We start from the raw sequence: 15,811 nt of genomic DNA, 5'->3' as shown, positions 1-15,811 counted from the left end.
ACTATGAGATGGAGATGGCAAATTGTTAATAATAATGTAGAAAAGGCAGAAGTTAAATACATTTTGTGTTCTGGTTTTGAAAAGAAGCAGGATGATGTGATTGTATCACATGATGGTGATGAAGTACTTTCCAGTCCATTAGTAACTAATGAAAATGTTAAACAACATCTACTCAGTATAAACATTTTAAAATCAGCAAGCCCAGAGAACTTGCAGCCAAGAGTCCTAAAAGAGTTGGCTGAGGAGATCTTTGACCTGCTAATGTTAATTTTAAATAAATCTTGGAATACTGGGGAAATTCCAGAAGACTGGAAGAGTGCTAATGTTGAGCCAATATTCAAAGGAGACCGTGGGAACTGTAGGCTGGTTAACCTACCATGAATCTTGGGCAAAACAATGGCAAAGCCCATGTTACTTGTGTATTTTTAAATTAAGGATTGATTCTGTATGTAAGTAAACCAAGTCATATGGGTCATGCTTTATGAGTACATTTATCAATAGGTTATAGAGGGCTAACACGTGATTACCAGATGTTTTAATAAATGGTTGATCAGTTGTTGTGGAGTCCAACTGGTCAATAGGTTGTTTAGATCCATCTAGGACACCTTCTATTGTGGTGTGTATAACTATCTATCCCACAGAATGCTCATATCTAGATCATGCTTATAGAATATGTTAATTGTTGAGTAGCCCTTTATAAACTATTTGCAAATGAACCCCTAGTACCAGTGTGACCATTTTATTTTGTTACTAAAATAATAAAAAGCAAGACATAACCCACCCTTAGCATCAGTGGTTAAAACCCAGCTTTATTACAAGCAGTGCAACATTTCACCAGCCATTTGCATAACCAGTTCAATGTGAATGTCTTTGAATGCATGTCTGAATGGAACACAGCTCTGTAGGATCAAGTGTATCCATTTCAGTTTAATGTAAGGAAAGTGATTGCCTCGTCTGGCTAAGGGAGTGTTGTGTGTTCATCTGGGTTTGCAGGCAGGCTGCATTTACCAATCAGCTGCTATAGGGCCATTGTGAGTGGCAGAGGGAAAAAGCCCCTGCACTCCTTTGCTCTGGTAGCACAGGGATTCCTTACTTCTGCTCCTCTGCGGGGAGAAGGATGCAGAAAAGGTGGTGGGGAGGAGGCAGGGCCTTATGCCTGTCAGCAGGGACCAGCATACGAGGAGCAGTCTGATCTGTCCCTATGGATGGAGTGAATTGCTGATTCCTGTGTACACAGGATGGCCTTGGAGAAGGCGTACCTGATCCCAGCCCAGCCAGTTTCCTCCTGTAGCTCTGAGTGCCTCTGTGGCATCCAGAGGATGCAGTCGAAGGTGCTGCAGACGCAGACACATCTGTGCAGATTTGGCAGGGGAAGACAATCCCACCCAGTGGCCTTTCTTGTGGTCTCATTGTATCGCTAGGTTATCTAATCGTTTTCTTTAACCCGAAGAACCATCTCCTCCCGTGCTTCTCTGCAGACTGCAATCGCTCTCTGTCACGGTGTGCTGTCCTAGTCCTGACATTGGATTGTCCTGTTTCAAACACCGTGAGGGGGCGTCTGTAGCTTTCTTTCTTGGTTAATGTTTATTTCCTCTTTCTCTCTGCTTATCCCCTCTGTGCCTTGTCTTGGGGGCTGGGCTGCAGTTGGATCCTTGTGACACCGATAGCGATGAGGAAATTCTGGAGAGGCTTCTGGAGCTCCCACCTCAGCAGAACTGCAGCAAGAAGTTATTTAGCATTCCCGAAGTGACAGAGGAAGAGGATGAAGAGGAGGAGGATGAAAAGTGTGTTCATGTGGAGAAGAGAGAATCCCCAGACTGCTTCGGGGAGAGACGTTCATACCATGCAGAAAGTGCCCCTCAGGCATTTCCAAACACAGATGATAATGACTCCTACCAAAATCTTTCCATGCAGGCGCCCCAAGAGGCTCCTGTTCTTCAGAAGACCAGAGAAGACTCTGACAATGAGAATCCTGCCTATCTGGAGCTGAGCTGGACTCAGAAGAGGGGTAGCTGTAATTGGGGTTACCAGGAGAGTAGAATGAAGCCCACTGCAGGCACAAGCCCCCAGTCGGGCAGAAAGAAAGGAGGTAATTCTCAAGAAAGGGCCCATGATCTGCCTGAGGTGAGCAGGAAGAAACGGAGCGATGTCAAAGAGCATTGTAGTCGCCTGCTGAACACCTGCAGCCTGACAGGAGGCAGCTTGTACAGAGCCCACAGCCTCAAGGAGAAGCTGAATGTCGTAAGCAGTGCTAGTGGCAAGGGCGGGTCAGAAATCTGTGGTCATGCAAGACCAGGCACCTTTAGAAAATCCCACAGAAAGTTAATGCCTTCAGACCTAGCAGAGCCCGCTGCATTGACAACCCACTGCTTCAACACAAGGAGCCTCGAGATCAATATTGAATATGACTCAGAGGAAGATCAGGATCTGACCTTCCCTTCCAGCCCCGGGAGCAGTGAATGGCCAGATGGCAGCGTGGAGGGGTCCCAGACTGGCTGTGAAGGGTGGAGTGATTGCTCCAGTCAGTCTGAGTCTGTCCACTCTGATGGGAGAACCCCGCTGAAGAAGCAAGAGTTTGGGGAAGAGAAAGGAATGGAGTGGGCTGGGCCTCCAAGCCACCACCCACAGTTACCTTGCCCAGAGAAGGAAGCACTGAGGAGTGAAGGCAGCTCAGAGGAGCAAGGCTGGGACCGAGAGGATAGTCCAGCTGGCTGGAGGAAGATGCCGGAGCGCCCTTGGAAGGGGATACACAGCGCTGCGTTGCACACAAGGGTCTGGGTGACTTTTCCTCTTCTGGTTTTGAAGCAGCTTGTAGTGACAATAGTTTCCTCCCCTGCCCGTGCCCCCAGCCTGCCTGTGTGCTGCTTTGTCTAGTGCTGTACAGAAACAGACTCTTCAGCTGTATGTCTGGGAGAGCTTTTAGAGCTTGTAGATCTGTGCTGTTCTGAGGCTTTTCTTGTATTCTCTGCTTATGCTTGTGCTGTGGAAAGTCAGAGGAGAATCATTGCTCTGCTGCTGAGAATCATGGATGCAGTATTCCTTTTCTCCACTGGGACCTCCTCCCTAGGCCAAGATGCTGTCCAAGTTCAAAGACCTTGGGACCTTAGTGAAAATTCCTAGTAAATTAATGATGATCCGTGATCATTTCTACTTTTCCTTGATGTGTCCTTCCACCCCTCCTCACAACCACAATGGAGTTGTTACTGGCCTCCAAGAAAAGCACCTGTCCATGTTGACTTGCTTCAGTTTTCCACAGTGCCACATAATTCTCATCTCTGGAGTGTCCCAAAAGAGGAATAGTGCATTTGAATGCATTGCTTTTTGTGGTGTGCTTAGTGTCGCTGGTGAGGGGTGGAGCTGGGTCCATGCTAATTCAGAGTTCAAAGCACGGCCATTAGTAACTCTCCAGTGGTTTCTGTTGCAGGCTTCTGATAATGAAGATCTGAGGTTACAAGAGTTACTTGGCTCACCAGCTTGGCAGACTCCAACCCGAAAAGGGAACAAGGCCTTGAGAAGAAGCCGAATCTTGAAATCTTCCATCTCCAGTTCAGGTGAGCTTGTCAGCGTTTCTTGAGACTATTTTCCATCTGAAAAGGAGCATAGTACAGGGAGGGAGAGACAGACAGAGGGATGGAGCGAGAACAATCTGTTTTGAAATGTTGAAAGAGAAGCCAGTAACTTCTGCCCTGAAAACATGTCGATTTGGAGGTGTGAGCTCCCTGGAATGCGGTGCTAACCTCATTTCTCTTGCTTGCAGGCTCAGCTTCAGAGGCTGTTGTTACAGACAACTCAGTAAGGATATTTGTGGCCCTTTTTGACTATGACCCCATTTCTATGTCACCTAACCCTGATGCAGCTGAAGAAGAGCTCCCATTTAAGGAGGGGCAGATTCTGAAGGTAAGAACAGTGCTACATGAGGTTGCTGCTAACCTGCCGTGTCCTGGCCACAGATGGCTGGGACTTTTGGATGCAGAATTCAGTTGAACAGGCTGTTGTTACCTTCCTTAAACTGCTTTACCTGCAGAGCATCCCTGCTTTCATTACGTGGCTCACGCTCCCTAATGTGAACTGATGCAGATGCTGTTTCTCCTCTTCTAGGTGTGTGGCGACAAAGACGCTGATGGGTTTTACAGAGGTGAATGTGCAGGAAGGGCAGGGTACATCCCTTGTAACATGGTGTCTGAAGTTCAGGTGGACAGTGCGGAAGTGAGGAAGGAGCTGTTAAAGCAAGGTTACATTCCTGCTGCCACATCGGTGGAAAGCATAGGTACTGTACCTCCTCCCACACCTACGCAGTTTCTGCATGTGGACAATGCGTTTCTTTCCTGACATTCAGGAAGCTCAGCACTGCTGTCATGCATTGCACTGCAGCTGCACGCCAACTGCACCTGCCGAGGGGGTTCTTGTGGCCACCCTCAGGAGCGTCAGCCACCAGAACCCCGGCTGTTGCTATAGCGAGCAGCAGGGGCCCTGTGCGCGTGAGCTGAGTGTCCTGGCCTGAGGCTGTAACTGCTGTAGTATCTCAGTTCAAAACCTGCCCTTCCAAACTGCAGCATTGTTCCAAGCCGCCTCCCACATGCGGCATTGAGCTTGGACATGCAAGGGAGCGGCACGTGGGGAGGATGTTGTCTCTGGATGGGTTTTAATGACATGTGTGCTTTGTGAGAGCTAACCCTGGGCCAGCTGCTGTGCAGTGAGGAGTTGAAGTGGGGTCTGCTCCTTGCTGAAGTACGTGAGAAGAACATGGCAGGGAGCAGCAGGAGGGAGCAGAGTAGTGCCTCAGCTTCAGCCGATCATGGGCACCTCATGGTCTGCAGCTGACCAGCCCTGGGGCAGGGGAGGTACTACTTTTAGGAGAGCACAGTGTGTAGACAGGGAAGGAGGAGGAGGAGACGGGTGGGTGGAGGTGGGGAAGAAAGCCAGGGCAGAGAGGAGAATAGTGATGAGGGAACTCTGAGAGGAGGGAGCCCGATGGAAGGAGAGAAAAGAGAAATGGGAAGGAGAGAATGAGGGGAAGAGAGAAAAAAGAGCTGAGTTTTACAATTAACAACGCCGCTTTGACTTGGCCTTGTTGCATAGATTGTAAATGAATGCGGGAGTACACATACGTGGCCCTAGAGAAGCCAAACGGTGGTGCCACTTGGGCTCCTGGTCCGTGCCAGCGAGTGTCTGAAGCATGGGGCCTTAGTGCTTTATGCACAGCAGATGTCTTTCTGCCTCCTGCATCTCACGTGCATCAAGCTTAGCCTGAGAAGGGCAAGAATCCCTCTGTGTTATCACAGCCACCAGGGGCCTTAGTGAACTGCAAGATCTCAGCTGACCCTGGGTGGGAATTATGGGCTTGGCGCCTGCCACCAGGCAGAGTCCCAGGGAGAATACTGCCATCTAAGCACTGGCATGTCTTGCAGGCCCTCCGGACACCCTGGCTGCTCAGAGTGAATCCCAGACATGCTGAGTGCCATGGGTGACAGCAACACTGGAAGGTTAGATCTAGGGCTGGGGTAGTGGAGTGACGTGCACAAGGGGCTCCCAACTTCACACCCAAATGACAGAGCAGTTAACCGAACTCTAAGTCTGCCCAGTGCTTTTGCCACGTTGTAGCTGACAGTGGAGACAAGGTGAGAGAGGAAGCGTATTTCCCTGTCTCCCCAGGCTGAGATCCAGTGTCCAATGACAAAGGCTAACATGTATTTTCAAAAGTTACTAGTTCTTAAATATGAATCACTGTTGATCAATGATTCAGAGCTTAGGGACTGCAGGAGCCATCTCTGTCCCTATTCTCTGCAGAGATCGAGCTCCGAGCATCACCCCGTCACTAGGGAACCTTGTCAGCAGAAAAGAGCATTTCCCCTTGAGAGCCTCACATGAGGGTCTGGCTGGTGAACCGCTCCTCCCCAGGCTCACTGGGGATCTTCCTCCCTGCAGAGCCTCAGGAGAAGAGAGGGAAAGACCCTGATCTCCTCCCCTACCAGCCTCTGAAATCCCCTGTTCTCTCCCAGTCTCCCATCCTGATCTTCTTCATTCACCTGCCTGCAGAGTGGGGAAGAAGGGAACTGTGTTCCTGGAAGGGCAGGGTTAATGTGGGTGGCTTGTTTGAGAAGTGCAGCCCTAAATTTGCTTCTTTTGGGTAGTAATCTGTTAGGGTTTGGTTTTACTGTGACTCTAATATTCCTGAAAGGTGATGTGCAGTCACAGGCAGGGAGGGATGGACAGGCAGGACATGCTTTGTTGCATTCTTGATGAGCGCATATATATAAAAACCCATGTGTCTGTGTGTGGGTTGTACAGTATGAGAGTCCCCGTGTGGTCTCGCTTCAGTATATAAATTGCAGAGTCTGCTTCCCAGTGGAAGTTTCTTCATGCTGCTGTGTTGCTTACTCACTCTCCAAGAAGCTTTTCACTTTCATTTGCTGTCTTACTGTTCTCTTGTCTATTTGCTTTTTTTCTTGGATTTTATTAAGGAAATGGTACATTTGCTCCACCTCCACGCCGCCTCACCGTCCCTCCTCCGAAACCCAGACGTGCCAAGAAAGGTCTGTCACGCCTGCTGCTTGCGTTTGATTTTGGCATTTGGGTTGCAAACTGGGTTGAGTTTTGACTACCTGCTCTCAGGATCTCCAAGTGGTCAGACTGGCAGCAAGTGGACAGAGCACCCTTTCCTTCCAGTTTGGCACCATTTGTAATCACTCCATGCGGGGACCCTGGCCTGAGTGTTAAATGTTCTCCAGGACAGATAGCTCTTTTTGTTTCTTGAGCTTGTTCCAGTGTCACTGTTACTGTCCTAGACTTTGAGCTGCATGAACAGGATGTATGATCTGCTTGTGGCGTGTGTTTGTTGGGCCTTGGCTTGATCTTTGCTGTTCATGAGGAATGTTTTGTTGTTGTTTGTCAGGTGTCTGTTTTTTCAGTGTTGAAAGCTGAATACAGACTCATTAAATCTTTTCTTCCACAGCAGAGCTGGAGAAACAGGAAAACTACAAGCCTCGTCCAGGTGAGAATTGCTCCTTCCATGCTCGGATACTACAGGGAAAGGGCCCATAAAAGTAGGTAGATGCTTTTCAGCAACACACCTCAGGGAGCAGCCGCATCACTTCCTCATAAGAGCCCTTCAGAACCCATGGGAGCAGGTTTCTCTTCCTTCCCTATGTGGAACCTTGTCAGCGTGACCCCAGTAAGCAGAGTCCTGCTACCAGCTTGTGGTTTCGGAGTGTTCAGTCTTACCCAGATCCTCGCTAAGCTGTGGCAAGGAGGAACAGGCTGTTTATGCAGTGAGCAGTGTATGCTGGGGGCTGATATTGGGGACGTGGATGGTGAGTGAGGTGAGCATGGGGAATGGCAGGCTTCTGTCAGAAGGGCTCACTAGAGAAGAGTCGGGCTTGGGCTGCTTGTCGTGGAAGTGTGCATGGTCCGAAGGGGTGACAGGAATGAGGACAAGGGGGTGAGGTTTGAGAAATTGTTCCTACAGCAGGAGAGATGGTTACCCTGTGCCATTTGGAAAGCATGTTGTGATACCAGAGGGGTTGCAGTGTGTGTAGGGTCTCATGCCTATTTGGATGGTGGCTGTTGGACCTTCGGCTACACAGTGGGAATCTGGGGACTGTGGGCTTGTTTTGGGTGGCTGGTGGGGCTGGCCTGAGTAGTTGTAGGATGTCTGACTCGTCTGATGATGATTTATTTGTATTACATGGTGCCAAGGAGCCCCCGTCAGAGATCAGGACCCCCGTGTGATAGACCCCATGGGCTTACAGTGCCACAGCTAGAGACAGCAAAGGGCTTCTTGCTGTGGGGGAAGTTCCAATGACTTATTGGGCGGATTGCTTAGTTCCATGACAGTCTCTCTGGTTCCAGGGACGCATGTTGGGCAGGAGTAGGGTGACCAGATGTCCTGATTTTATAGGGACAGTCCCGATTTTGGGGTCTTTTTCTTATATAGACTCTTATTACCCCCCACCCTCTGTCCCAATTTTTCACATTTGCTGTCTGGTCACCCTAGACAGGAGTGGGTGGACCTGCAGCATTTGATCGGGCTTTCCTGGCTGTGCTGGGAGCAGCACAGAATGGAGATGGATCTTTGGTACTCAGCAGCTAGTGAAAATTAGCATGAGGAGATAGAGTCTATTATTGAGGCCTGTTAGTGGTTTCCATTTAGAGGGCAAGATTCTGGGCTGCTTGAAACAAGCAGTGGTTTGGTGGATTGAGCATGGGTCCGGGAGTCAGCAGGACTAGGTTCCATTCCTGAACTTGCCACAGACCTGCTGGGTGGCCTTGGGTAAGTCTCATCCTCTCTCTGTACAGATGGGGAACCAGAGGCACAATGGTGACGATGGTACTTACCCATCCTTGGAAAATGCTTTGAGACGGATGGTACCAAGTGAGATGTCGGGTGGCACTACACCCTGTGAGGTCAGGCGGTGTGATCCTGGCTTTACAAAGTGCCCTCAGAGAAGCAGTCTAAGGTCACACAAGAAGTCTGCTGCAGAGGGTGGAATAGTATCAGAGGGGTAGCCATGTTAGTCTGAATCTGTAAAAAGCAACAGAGGGTCCTGTGGCACCTTTGAGACTAACAGAAGTATTGGGAGCATAAGCTTTCGTGGGTAAGAACCTCACTTCTTCAGATGCAAGTAATGGAAATTTCCAGAGGCAGGTATAAATCAGTATGGAGATAACGAGGTTAGTTCAATCAGGGAGGGTGAGGTGCTCTGCTAGCAGTTGAGGTGTGAACACCAAGGGAGGAGAAACTGCTTCTGTAGTTGGATAGCAATTCACAGTCTTTGTTTAATCCTGATCTGATGGTGTCAAATTTGCAAATGAACTGGAGCTCAGCAGTTTCTCTTTGGAGTCTGGTCCTGAAGTTTTTTTGCTGTAAGATGGCTACCTTTACATCTGCTATTGTGTGGCCAGGGAGGTTGAAGTGTTCTCCTACAGGTTTTTGTATGTTGCCATTCCTGATATCTGACTTGTGTCCAAGGGTGGAATAGAATCAGATTGATTGAATTCCTTACCCCACCTGTCCTGATTTCCATTTACTGTTCTTCATACTGGAAGCAGCAGGCTCCTTGCTTTCCCAGTTAGTGCCAAGCTAAGATCTTTGATGAAAGCTGGATGTGTTCAGCTCAGTTTAGATAAGGCAGGGGAAATGCTGCTGAATGGGGGAACACCTGGAGGAAGGGTGCGGACGGAGGTATGCTTATCATTGACCTTTATGGGCCAAGCTATTGAGATCATATTGGAGCCATTGCTGGTCCTAGGCACTTAGGTAAAAATAGATGCTGGCAGTGCCCTTTGCCATGTTCGGATAGGCCATAGGCTGCAGCCTCTCCTTTTGTGAACCCACTGTCATATATGCCTCTGTCAGCACCATTGCTCCCTAACTCATAGTTTTCTGCACTGTTAGATCACCCATTCCTACAGAGGGCAGCTCACTCACTTACCAGATTAGTTGTCAGTTGTTGGCTGTGTGTGTGTGTTCTCTCTGCGTGCTGTACCAGCTCTGGCCAGTTAGCCCATACAGCAGGCTCCAACTGAACTGCCCAATAACCACAGACCTGGTTAGTAGCAAAGGCGCTCGCTCAGGTTTATTGCTGACGAAGCGCGGTGCTAATGTCTCAGCTCAGTGGTTACGGGTACACTTAACACACGTATGCCTGTGATAATGGACCAGCTCAGTCAGTGGTGGGACTTTCCAGTGCCCCCTAGGCCAGATGAAGGGTTAAAGTGAGGTATCCCAACATTCATAGACTCGGATAAACAACTTACGTATCACCTTATGTGTTTCAAGACATGTTTGTTACCTCCCCTTGTACTTTCCTCCTGAGGTTTCAGACAAAACATCCCTATTCACCACTTGTTTTTTACTTTTACTCTGTTTTAGACGAAAGATCACTATTCATCACTTTTGTCGTGTGCTAAGTTAGGGTGTTCTTGCACTGGCCTGCTGGAATGTGTTTACACATTCAGTGTGTTTTATCAATACTAGCAGTACCAGTGCCGAGTTCGTGTGCCAGTCACTGACTTGCAGGCAAGCCTCTGCTTTTGACAGGGCCTGACTGTAGCTTGTAGCATAACTTTTGCTGACTTAGGTTCAGTCCTCAGGCCTTGCACCAGGCCCGTGCTTCAGGCTCTCTCTCTACTACAGGCTGGAGTGCTGAAATATATTTTACTTTGATTTGCTCTAGATGACCACTCGGAAGCTTCTGCTTCTGCAGAATGTGATCATCCGTTTGTTTAGCGGGACAAGCAAATGTGAGCATGTAACACCAGCCACCAAGATCTGCACGAGCTTCCCATGCCCTTCCAGATATAATGCAAGGGATTTGTTTATCCACAGAGCCCAGGACCAGACTATCCCCTAGACCAGATTGCCCTCTCTACCTGATTGCAACAACAACATGTAGTGGGAAGGCTCTTGTTGTCTGGCCCCAGAGGGGAAGTCTTATTTTGGTATTCTCAGTGAAGGACTGTGAAACTCACTCCTCTTGTGGGGTGAATTCCTGGTCCCACTGGAAGTCTACGGCAATACAACCATTGACTTCACCCACAGTCTGGGAAGCCTGAGCTGGGTGATATATACCACAAGATGAAATATTCTATGTATAGAATCCTAGAATACCAGGGTTGGAAGGGACCTCAGGAGGTCATCTAGTCCAACCCCCTGCTCAACGCAGGGCCAATCCCTAGACAGATTTTTACCCCAAATGGGCCCCTGCAAGGATTGAACTCACAACCTTAGGTTTAGCAGGCCAATGCTCAAACCACTCAGCTATTCCTCCCTGCCAATGTAGTATTGTCGTATTGTAGCTGTTTGATTGTTATTTCTGCGAGGCAGGAGTCATGTGAGTTCTCTCTGGAGATGAACGATCTTTTGTGGCCATCTTGTCTGGCCATTAGCAATATTTGGTTTAGCTTTAGTCTTAGCGCTTAGGTACAAGCCATCGTAGGTGCTTTGCAAAAAATCTAAAGTTAATTTTAAAATCTCTCTGTCAAGAGCATGTGATGGAGGGAGGTTGAACACTTGTTAAGGGGCGAGGAGATGCCCCAGAGCCCTCTTGCATTCCATGGGCACTTTCCTGAATGAGCTGCTGCCACTCCCTGGGACACTGCTCTCCCCACACCCACTGCTTCTCTCCCTTTCCACAGCCCTGGCCAGTGTTACACATGCAGTGGAAGGTGTAGATCCATGAGGATCTGGGGACAGCACAGCTAGAGACTGGACAGTTTGCACCTCCTGGACTTCCGAGCTCTGCTTTTACACACTGACCGGCTTAAGCAGAGCTTGGAGCTCTGCCAGGGAGGCACGTGTCATGGAGTCCCCGGGCGATGCTCTGGGACTGCTTCCCACAAAGCCAGTCAGGACTTTGGGGACCTCCTCTCCCTTGGAGCAGACCGTCTTCAGGGCAAGAAGCTCACATGGCTTCACCTCCTGGGTCTATCCTGGGAGCATTCAGCATATGCCCCTCCGTGCGCTTTCCACAGCGAGTCTGCTCTGGCGGGGTCCTGGGGAAGCCAAAGGGTTCTGCACCCCCCACTTCGCAGTCAGACATGACTCTCAGCCAGCCAGTAAAACAGAGGTTTATTAGATGACAGGAACACGGTCTAAAACAGAGCTTGTAGATCCAGCGAACGGGACCCCTCCGCCGGGTCCATTCCAGGGACCAGCGAGGCAGACCCCCGTCTGCCCTCCCTTCCAGTCCCCAGCTAGCTCCAAACTCCAACCCCCGTCCAGCACCTCCTTCTCTGGGCTTTGTCTCTTTCCCAGGCCAGAAGGTCACCTGATCCCTTTGTCTCCAACACCTTCAGTTGGCACCTTTGCAGAGGAGGGGCCCAGGCCATCAGTTGCTAGGAAACAGAGTGTCGGGCATTTATGTGCACTGGCCCTTTGCTCTGCAGCAACCATACACCCTTATCCCACCACCTAGATACTTAAGAACTGCATAGGGGAAACTGAGGAAAACATTAAGAACAGTCCCACTTCGTCCCAGCATGTTCTGGAGCAAGCTGCCCCCTCTCTGGCCCCTGACTGCGCCTCTCTGTCACTGCTCCATTGCACTCCAACGAGCAATTCGCAGATGGTGCTGTGTGCCCTGCTGATGTGGCCCAACCCAAATGGGATTTCAGTGGGACTCTGAAAGGTTCTTTTCTAGCCTGCTAAGGGGGCCACATTTCAACTCTCTGCCTCAAACCAGGAACACTGTTCCTGGGCTCTCTCAGTTAGGACTGGACCTTGCTACTGCCTCTCTTCCCAGAAGGGGCTGAACTGCTTTGGCTCAAACTTTCAGCAAAAAGAAATGCCTTTGAGTAGAGACTAGCTCTGGAAAATGTCATCCCAGAAGGGTGAGAAAGGTGTCCGTGAGACCCAACCGAGAGAGGTGCTTTCACAGGACCGCCTCAGCCATTAGCTGTGCCCTGTCATGATAACTGGGGCAGTTGGTCCCTGTTTGGGAGGGCTGACTGGCCTGGTTCAGCCAGGCCCCTTTGGAGAAGAGGAGCAGGAATTGGAAGGGGTGGTCACAGTTAGCGCTCGTCCCTTTTTACGCATTGCAGCCTGAGTGGCTCTGCGTGGCAGCATGTTGGACAAATGCTAACTGGGCCCCACATTTGCTGTCTAAGCTAAGGAAGGCAGCAATCCTTTGATCATAGAAGGAGGTGGCTGAGGGACCAGTGCATTCCCCAGCAGGCTCTGCAGGACCTTCACCAGCTCCTCATCCCCCTCCCACGTAACCTTGTCACATTGACTCCTGCCTTCCCCAGTGCTCTGCCATTATCAGAGCAGGAGCTGCACACCAGCCAAATGGCTTTGCGGTTCCCCAACTCCCCAGTCTGGCTGCACGTGGCAGGTGCTGGCCTGGATGATTCGTGGGAGCACAGACAGGTCAGGAGACAGACGGACAGAGCTGGTGAGGGAATCCTGGATATATGAGGAAGTGGGGGAGGTGAGAAAAAAGGTGGCACCTTCTCACCAGGTTCAGCTGAGTTGCCTTTCCAGTCACCCAGCTGGACCCTACAAATGTCCTTCCCCCATTTAAGATACCCATTGAGACCTGGTGCTTGCATCTGCCCCAGGGATAGCAGAGAAACTGTTCTGATTTGGGGTTTCATCCTGGATTTTCAGTCTCACGAATGTTTGTTTTGTTTCTGTCCCTCAGGGTCCAGCTGGCAGGACCTTGGGGCTGATCTGATCACACCTAGGACCATGGTGGCTGCTTTTGACTACAATCCTAGGGAGAGCTCTCCAAATGTGGATGTGGAGGTAACCAGCACCAGTCACTTCCTGCCTGAGGCTTACTTCTCTTTCTCTCTCCTCCTCTGGTTTACCTTCTTACTCTGGATCCCTTTGGCCTGACCCTGCATCATCTTCTTTCTGAGTGCTTGTGAAAGTCTGGGAATAATAGCCTCGGAGACAGAAGTTTTCCCTTTATCCACCGAGCGAGGTCTGGTGCTTGACTGTGCAGACTTCCCCTACTCTGATAGGAGCGTGAGACCCAAGTTCAATCTATTCAGTTCAATTTTGACTGCAGCTGCAGTGTGGAATCAGGCCCTGTAAAACATAGTTATTGGTAGCTAACGCTTTTGCTAGAGCATTCCCTGGCATTGGGCCCACACAGAGGCCGCATCACTGTTTAGATATGAGCCAATGTTCATGTTGCTCCGTTCATGTCAGTTCCTTGCGCTCAGACATCTCTGGGCAGAAGGCTGACCTGTTTCTGGTGTTTCCTTTTATCTTCACATCCAGACAGAGCCTGCTTCCCTCACTGGGAGTCGGACTCTCACAAGCCTGTCACAATGGCCTGGGGAGTCAGGGCACAAATCCCAAGGCCTCGGAATATTTTATCTCCTAGAGAATTTCTAAGATGGAAATGAAAATGGGAAAGGGGTGCAGAAGCTTGCGAAAGGCAGGTCCCAGGAGCATTGTTTGTGTCTAACCATTTCCTTCCCAGAGCTGGGCTCTCTTAACCACGTCCTTACTGTGCCTCCTTTTAGGCTGAGCTGACATTTACTGCTGGAGACGTTATCACAGTGTTCGGGTCCATGGATGATGATGGATTCTATTACGTAAGTACTGTGTCCAGAGAGTCTGAGAGACATGCAGCCCGAAGGGCTACTCCCAATCGACTGTCAGAATAGGAGAGACTGGGAAACAAAATGGAGGCCTGTCAGCAGGGACTGTCCCAAACACAATGAATTCCAGCCTTTGGTTTCTTACATAATCCCAGTTCGACACATTCAGCTGGGGTTTGTTTTCTGCATTTTACCTTTAAGCCATTCTCTCTCTCTCCAGCCTCCGGAGGAGGGGAGCCCCCCTGCTTTCGTTCTCCTAGTTCCTTTCTTGGCATAACCCTAATACAGCTATTGCCAAACTGGAATCTATGTACTGTGCACATTGTGTACATGAACAGTGCTCAGCAAGCACACCACATCTGCTGCAGGCAGTTGTCATTAAAGAAGTGCCATTTCTTTACGGCCATTTCTATTTCTCTCTCTGTTCCTTGTTTTCTTTATCCGTGCCATGGCCTAGTTTAATTATAAGTGATACGTTTGCTGGGAGCCTGGAGGGCTCGGGAGAGACCCATGGGCCTGGTTCAGATCCAGTTAGGTTGGCAGTGACTGAAAGCTGGTGATGTCCACAGGCTCCGTGGTGGCTTATTTGAAATGAATTGGTTCTTTCAATCTGGTTCCCAGGTAGGGGACATCCCAAAGAAACCCCTTTGCACTAATGGCATAAAGGGGTGGTCTGAATTCGAAGCCTGAGAACTGAACGTGCTTTGAGCAGGGGGTTGGACTAGATGACCTCCTGAGGGCTCTTCCAACCCTGATATCTATGATTCAGGCAGCTCTAGGTGTTACCAGTCTGTTCTTGGTACAAAACCAAACCCATTCATTTCGGTTAAGCATACTACGTGACAACAGTGTACTTGCCTATGATATCATTTACACAGGAACGTGGGAGTTACCAGACACTCCTGATGTTGTCAAAGTTTCACTGTAGCAACAGCGTGTCACAAACATTTTCTACTAAATGCAAACTCTCTGGTTGGTGAGGAAAGAAAGTCCCTGTATAAAAGACACATTTAATTTAATTCCCTCCCAGGGCTATTACAGGTGCCCAGGAATCTTTCAGGGTGTTTGCAAGAAATTGGATATTTATGTTACACAGTGTTGGGCCAAGATCCCTGTCTTGCCTACAAGATTCTGTTTTCAAGTTTAGTTCTGCACTCCATTTACTATGGCTCTATATTCCTGGGATCCTGTTGGATAAAGTATCTTTGCACCTGTTGTTATTCAGAGAAGCTTTAGTTAAACCCCCAATGCCAGATAGAATCAAAAGGATTAAGAAAGTCACTAGAACAGGCAAATCATTTCCTTTTGTTTCTCCAAAGTCAGTTGCTGTTCGTCCAGGTGTCAATGTGCTCTGTAGCTTTATGGTGATCAGTGTCTATCTATCAATCTGGCTCCATTGTTTGTCCCTTTACTCTGCTCCTCACACTGACCTGTTCTTGTAGTGAGAGTGGAACGGGTGTTGGTAGATCTGCCCACGCCACCCCCAGCATAATACTAATGACAGGAATCCCCAGCTCCTACATAGTGCTTTTCATCATCCCCACCCTTTGTATTCCCGGGAGCCCCACTGTGCTAGTATTCTACAAACACAGAACAAAGAGACAGTCCCAGCTCCAGAGTTTAGCCCTCAAAGCGCTTTACAATGGAGGTCAGGACCATTATCCCCAATATAGAGGTGGGGAAACTGAGGCACAGGAGGGGACATGACTTGCCTAAGGTCACCCAGCAGGCCAGAGCCAGGAACAGAACCCAGGCT

The 15,811-nt window shown here is 49.4% G+C and overlaps 1 protein-coding gene across 31 annotated transcripts in view; it reads left to right on the top strand.

Annotated features, from left to right (window-relative positions):
- TSPOAP1 (TSPO associated protein 1) overlaps positions 1-15,811 on the top strand; it is a 174,121-nt gene that overhangs the window by 143,686 nt on the left and 14,624 nt on the right. For 9 of the 31 annotated variants that reach the window (XR_010593828.1, XR_010593827.1, XR_010593826.1 and 6 more), the window contains 8 exons: positions 1,645-2,778; positions 3,425-3,551; positions 3,758-3,897; positions 4,099-4,267; positions 6,462-6,533; positions 6,953-6,991; positions 13,143-13,246; positions 13,978-14,049. Coding sequence is in view for 23 of the 31 variants with exons in the window: in XM_065573134.1 (XP_065429206.1) it covers positions 1,645-2,778; positions 3,425-3,551; positions 3,758-3,897; positions 4,099-4,267; positions 6,462-6,533; positions 6,953-6,991; positions 13,143-13,246; positions 13,978-14,049 (1,857 nt within the window). In the remaining 8 variants the exon portion in view is untranslated. The remainder of the gene's footprint in view (positions 1-1,644; positions 2,779-3,424; positions 3,552-3,757; positions 3,898-4,098; positions 4,268-6,461; positions 6,534-6,952; positions 6,992-13,142; positions 13,247-13,977; positions 14,050-15,811) is intronic. The other 22 variants (XR_010593832.1, XM_065573148.1, XM_065573145.1 and 19 more) reach the window with 8 other exon arrangements.

This window comes from Chrysemys picta, chromosome 19 (genome assembly GCF_011386835.1).
Source record: "Chrysemys picta bellii isolate R12L10 chromosome 19, ASM1138683v2, whole genome shotgun sequence".
Taxonomy (NCBI): domain Eukaryota; kingdom Metazoa; phylum Chordata; order Testudines; family Emydidae; genus Chrysemys; species Chrysemys picta.
Note: the sequence above shows the minus strand (reverse complement) of the source record. Positions and strands in the feature narration are given on the sequence as shown.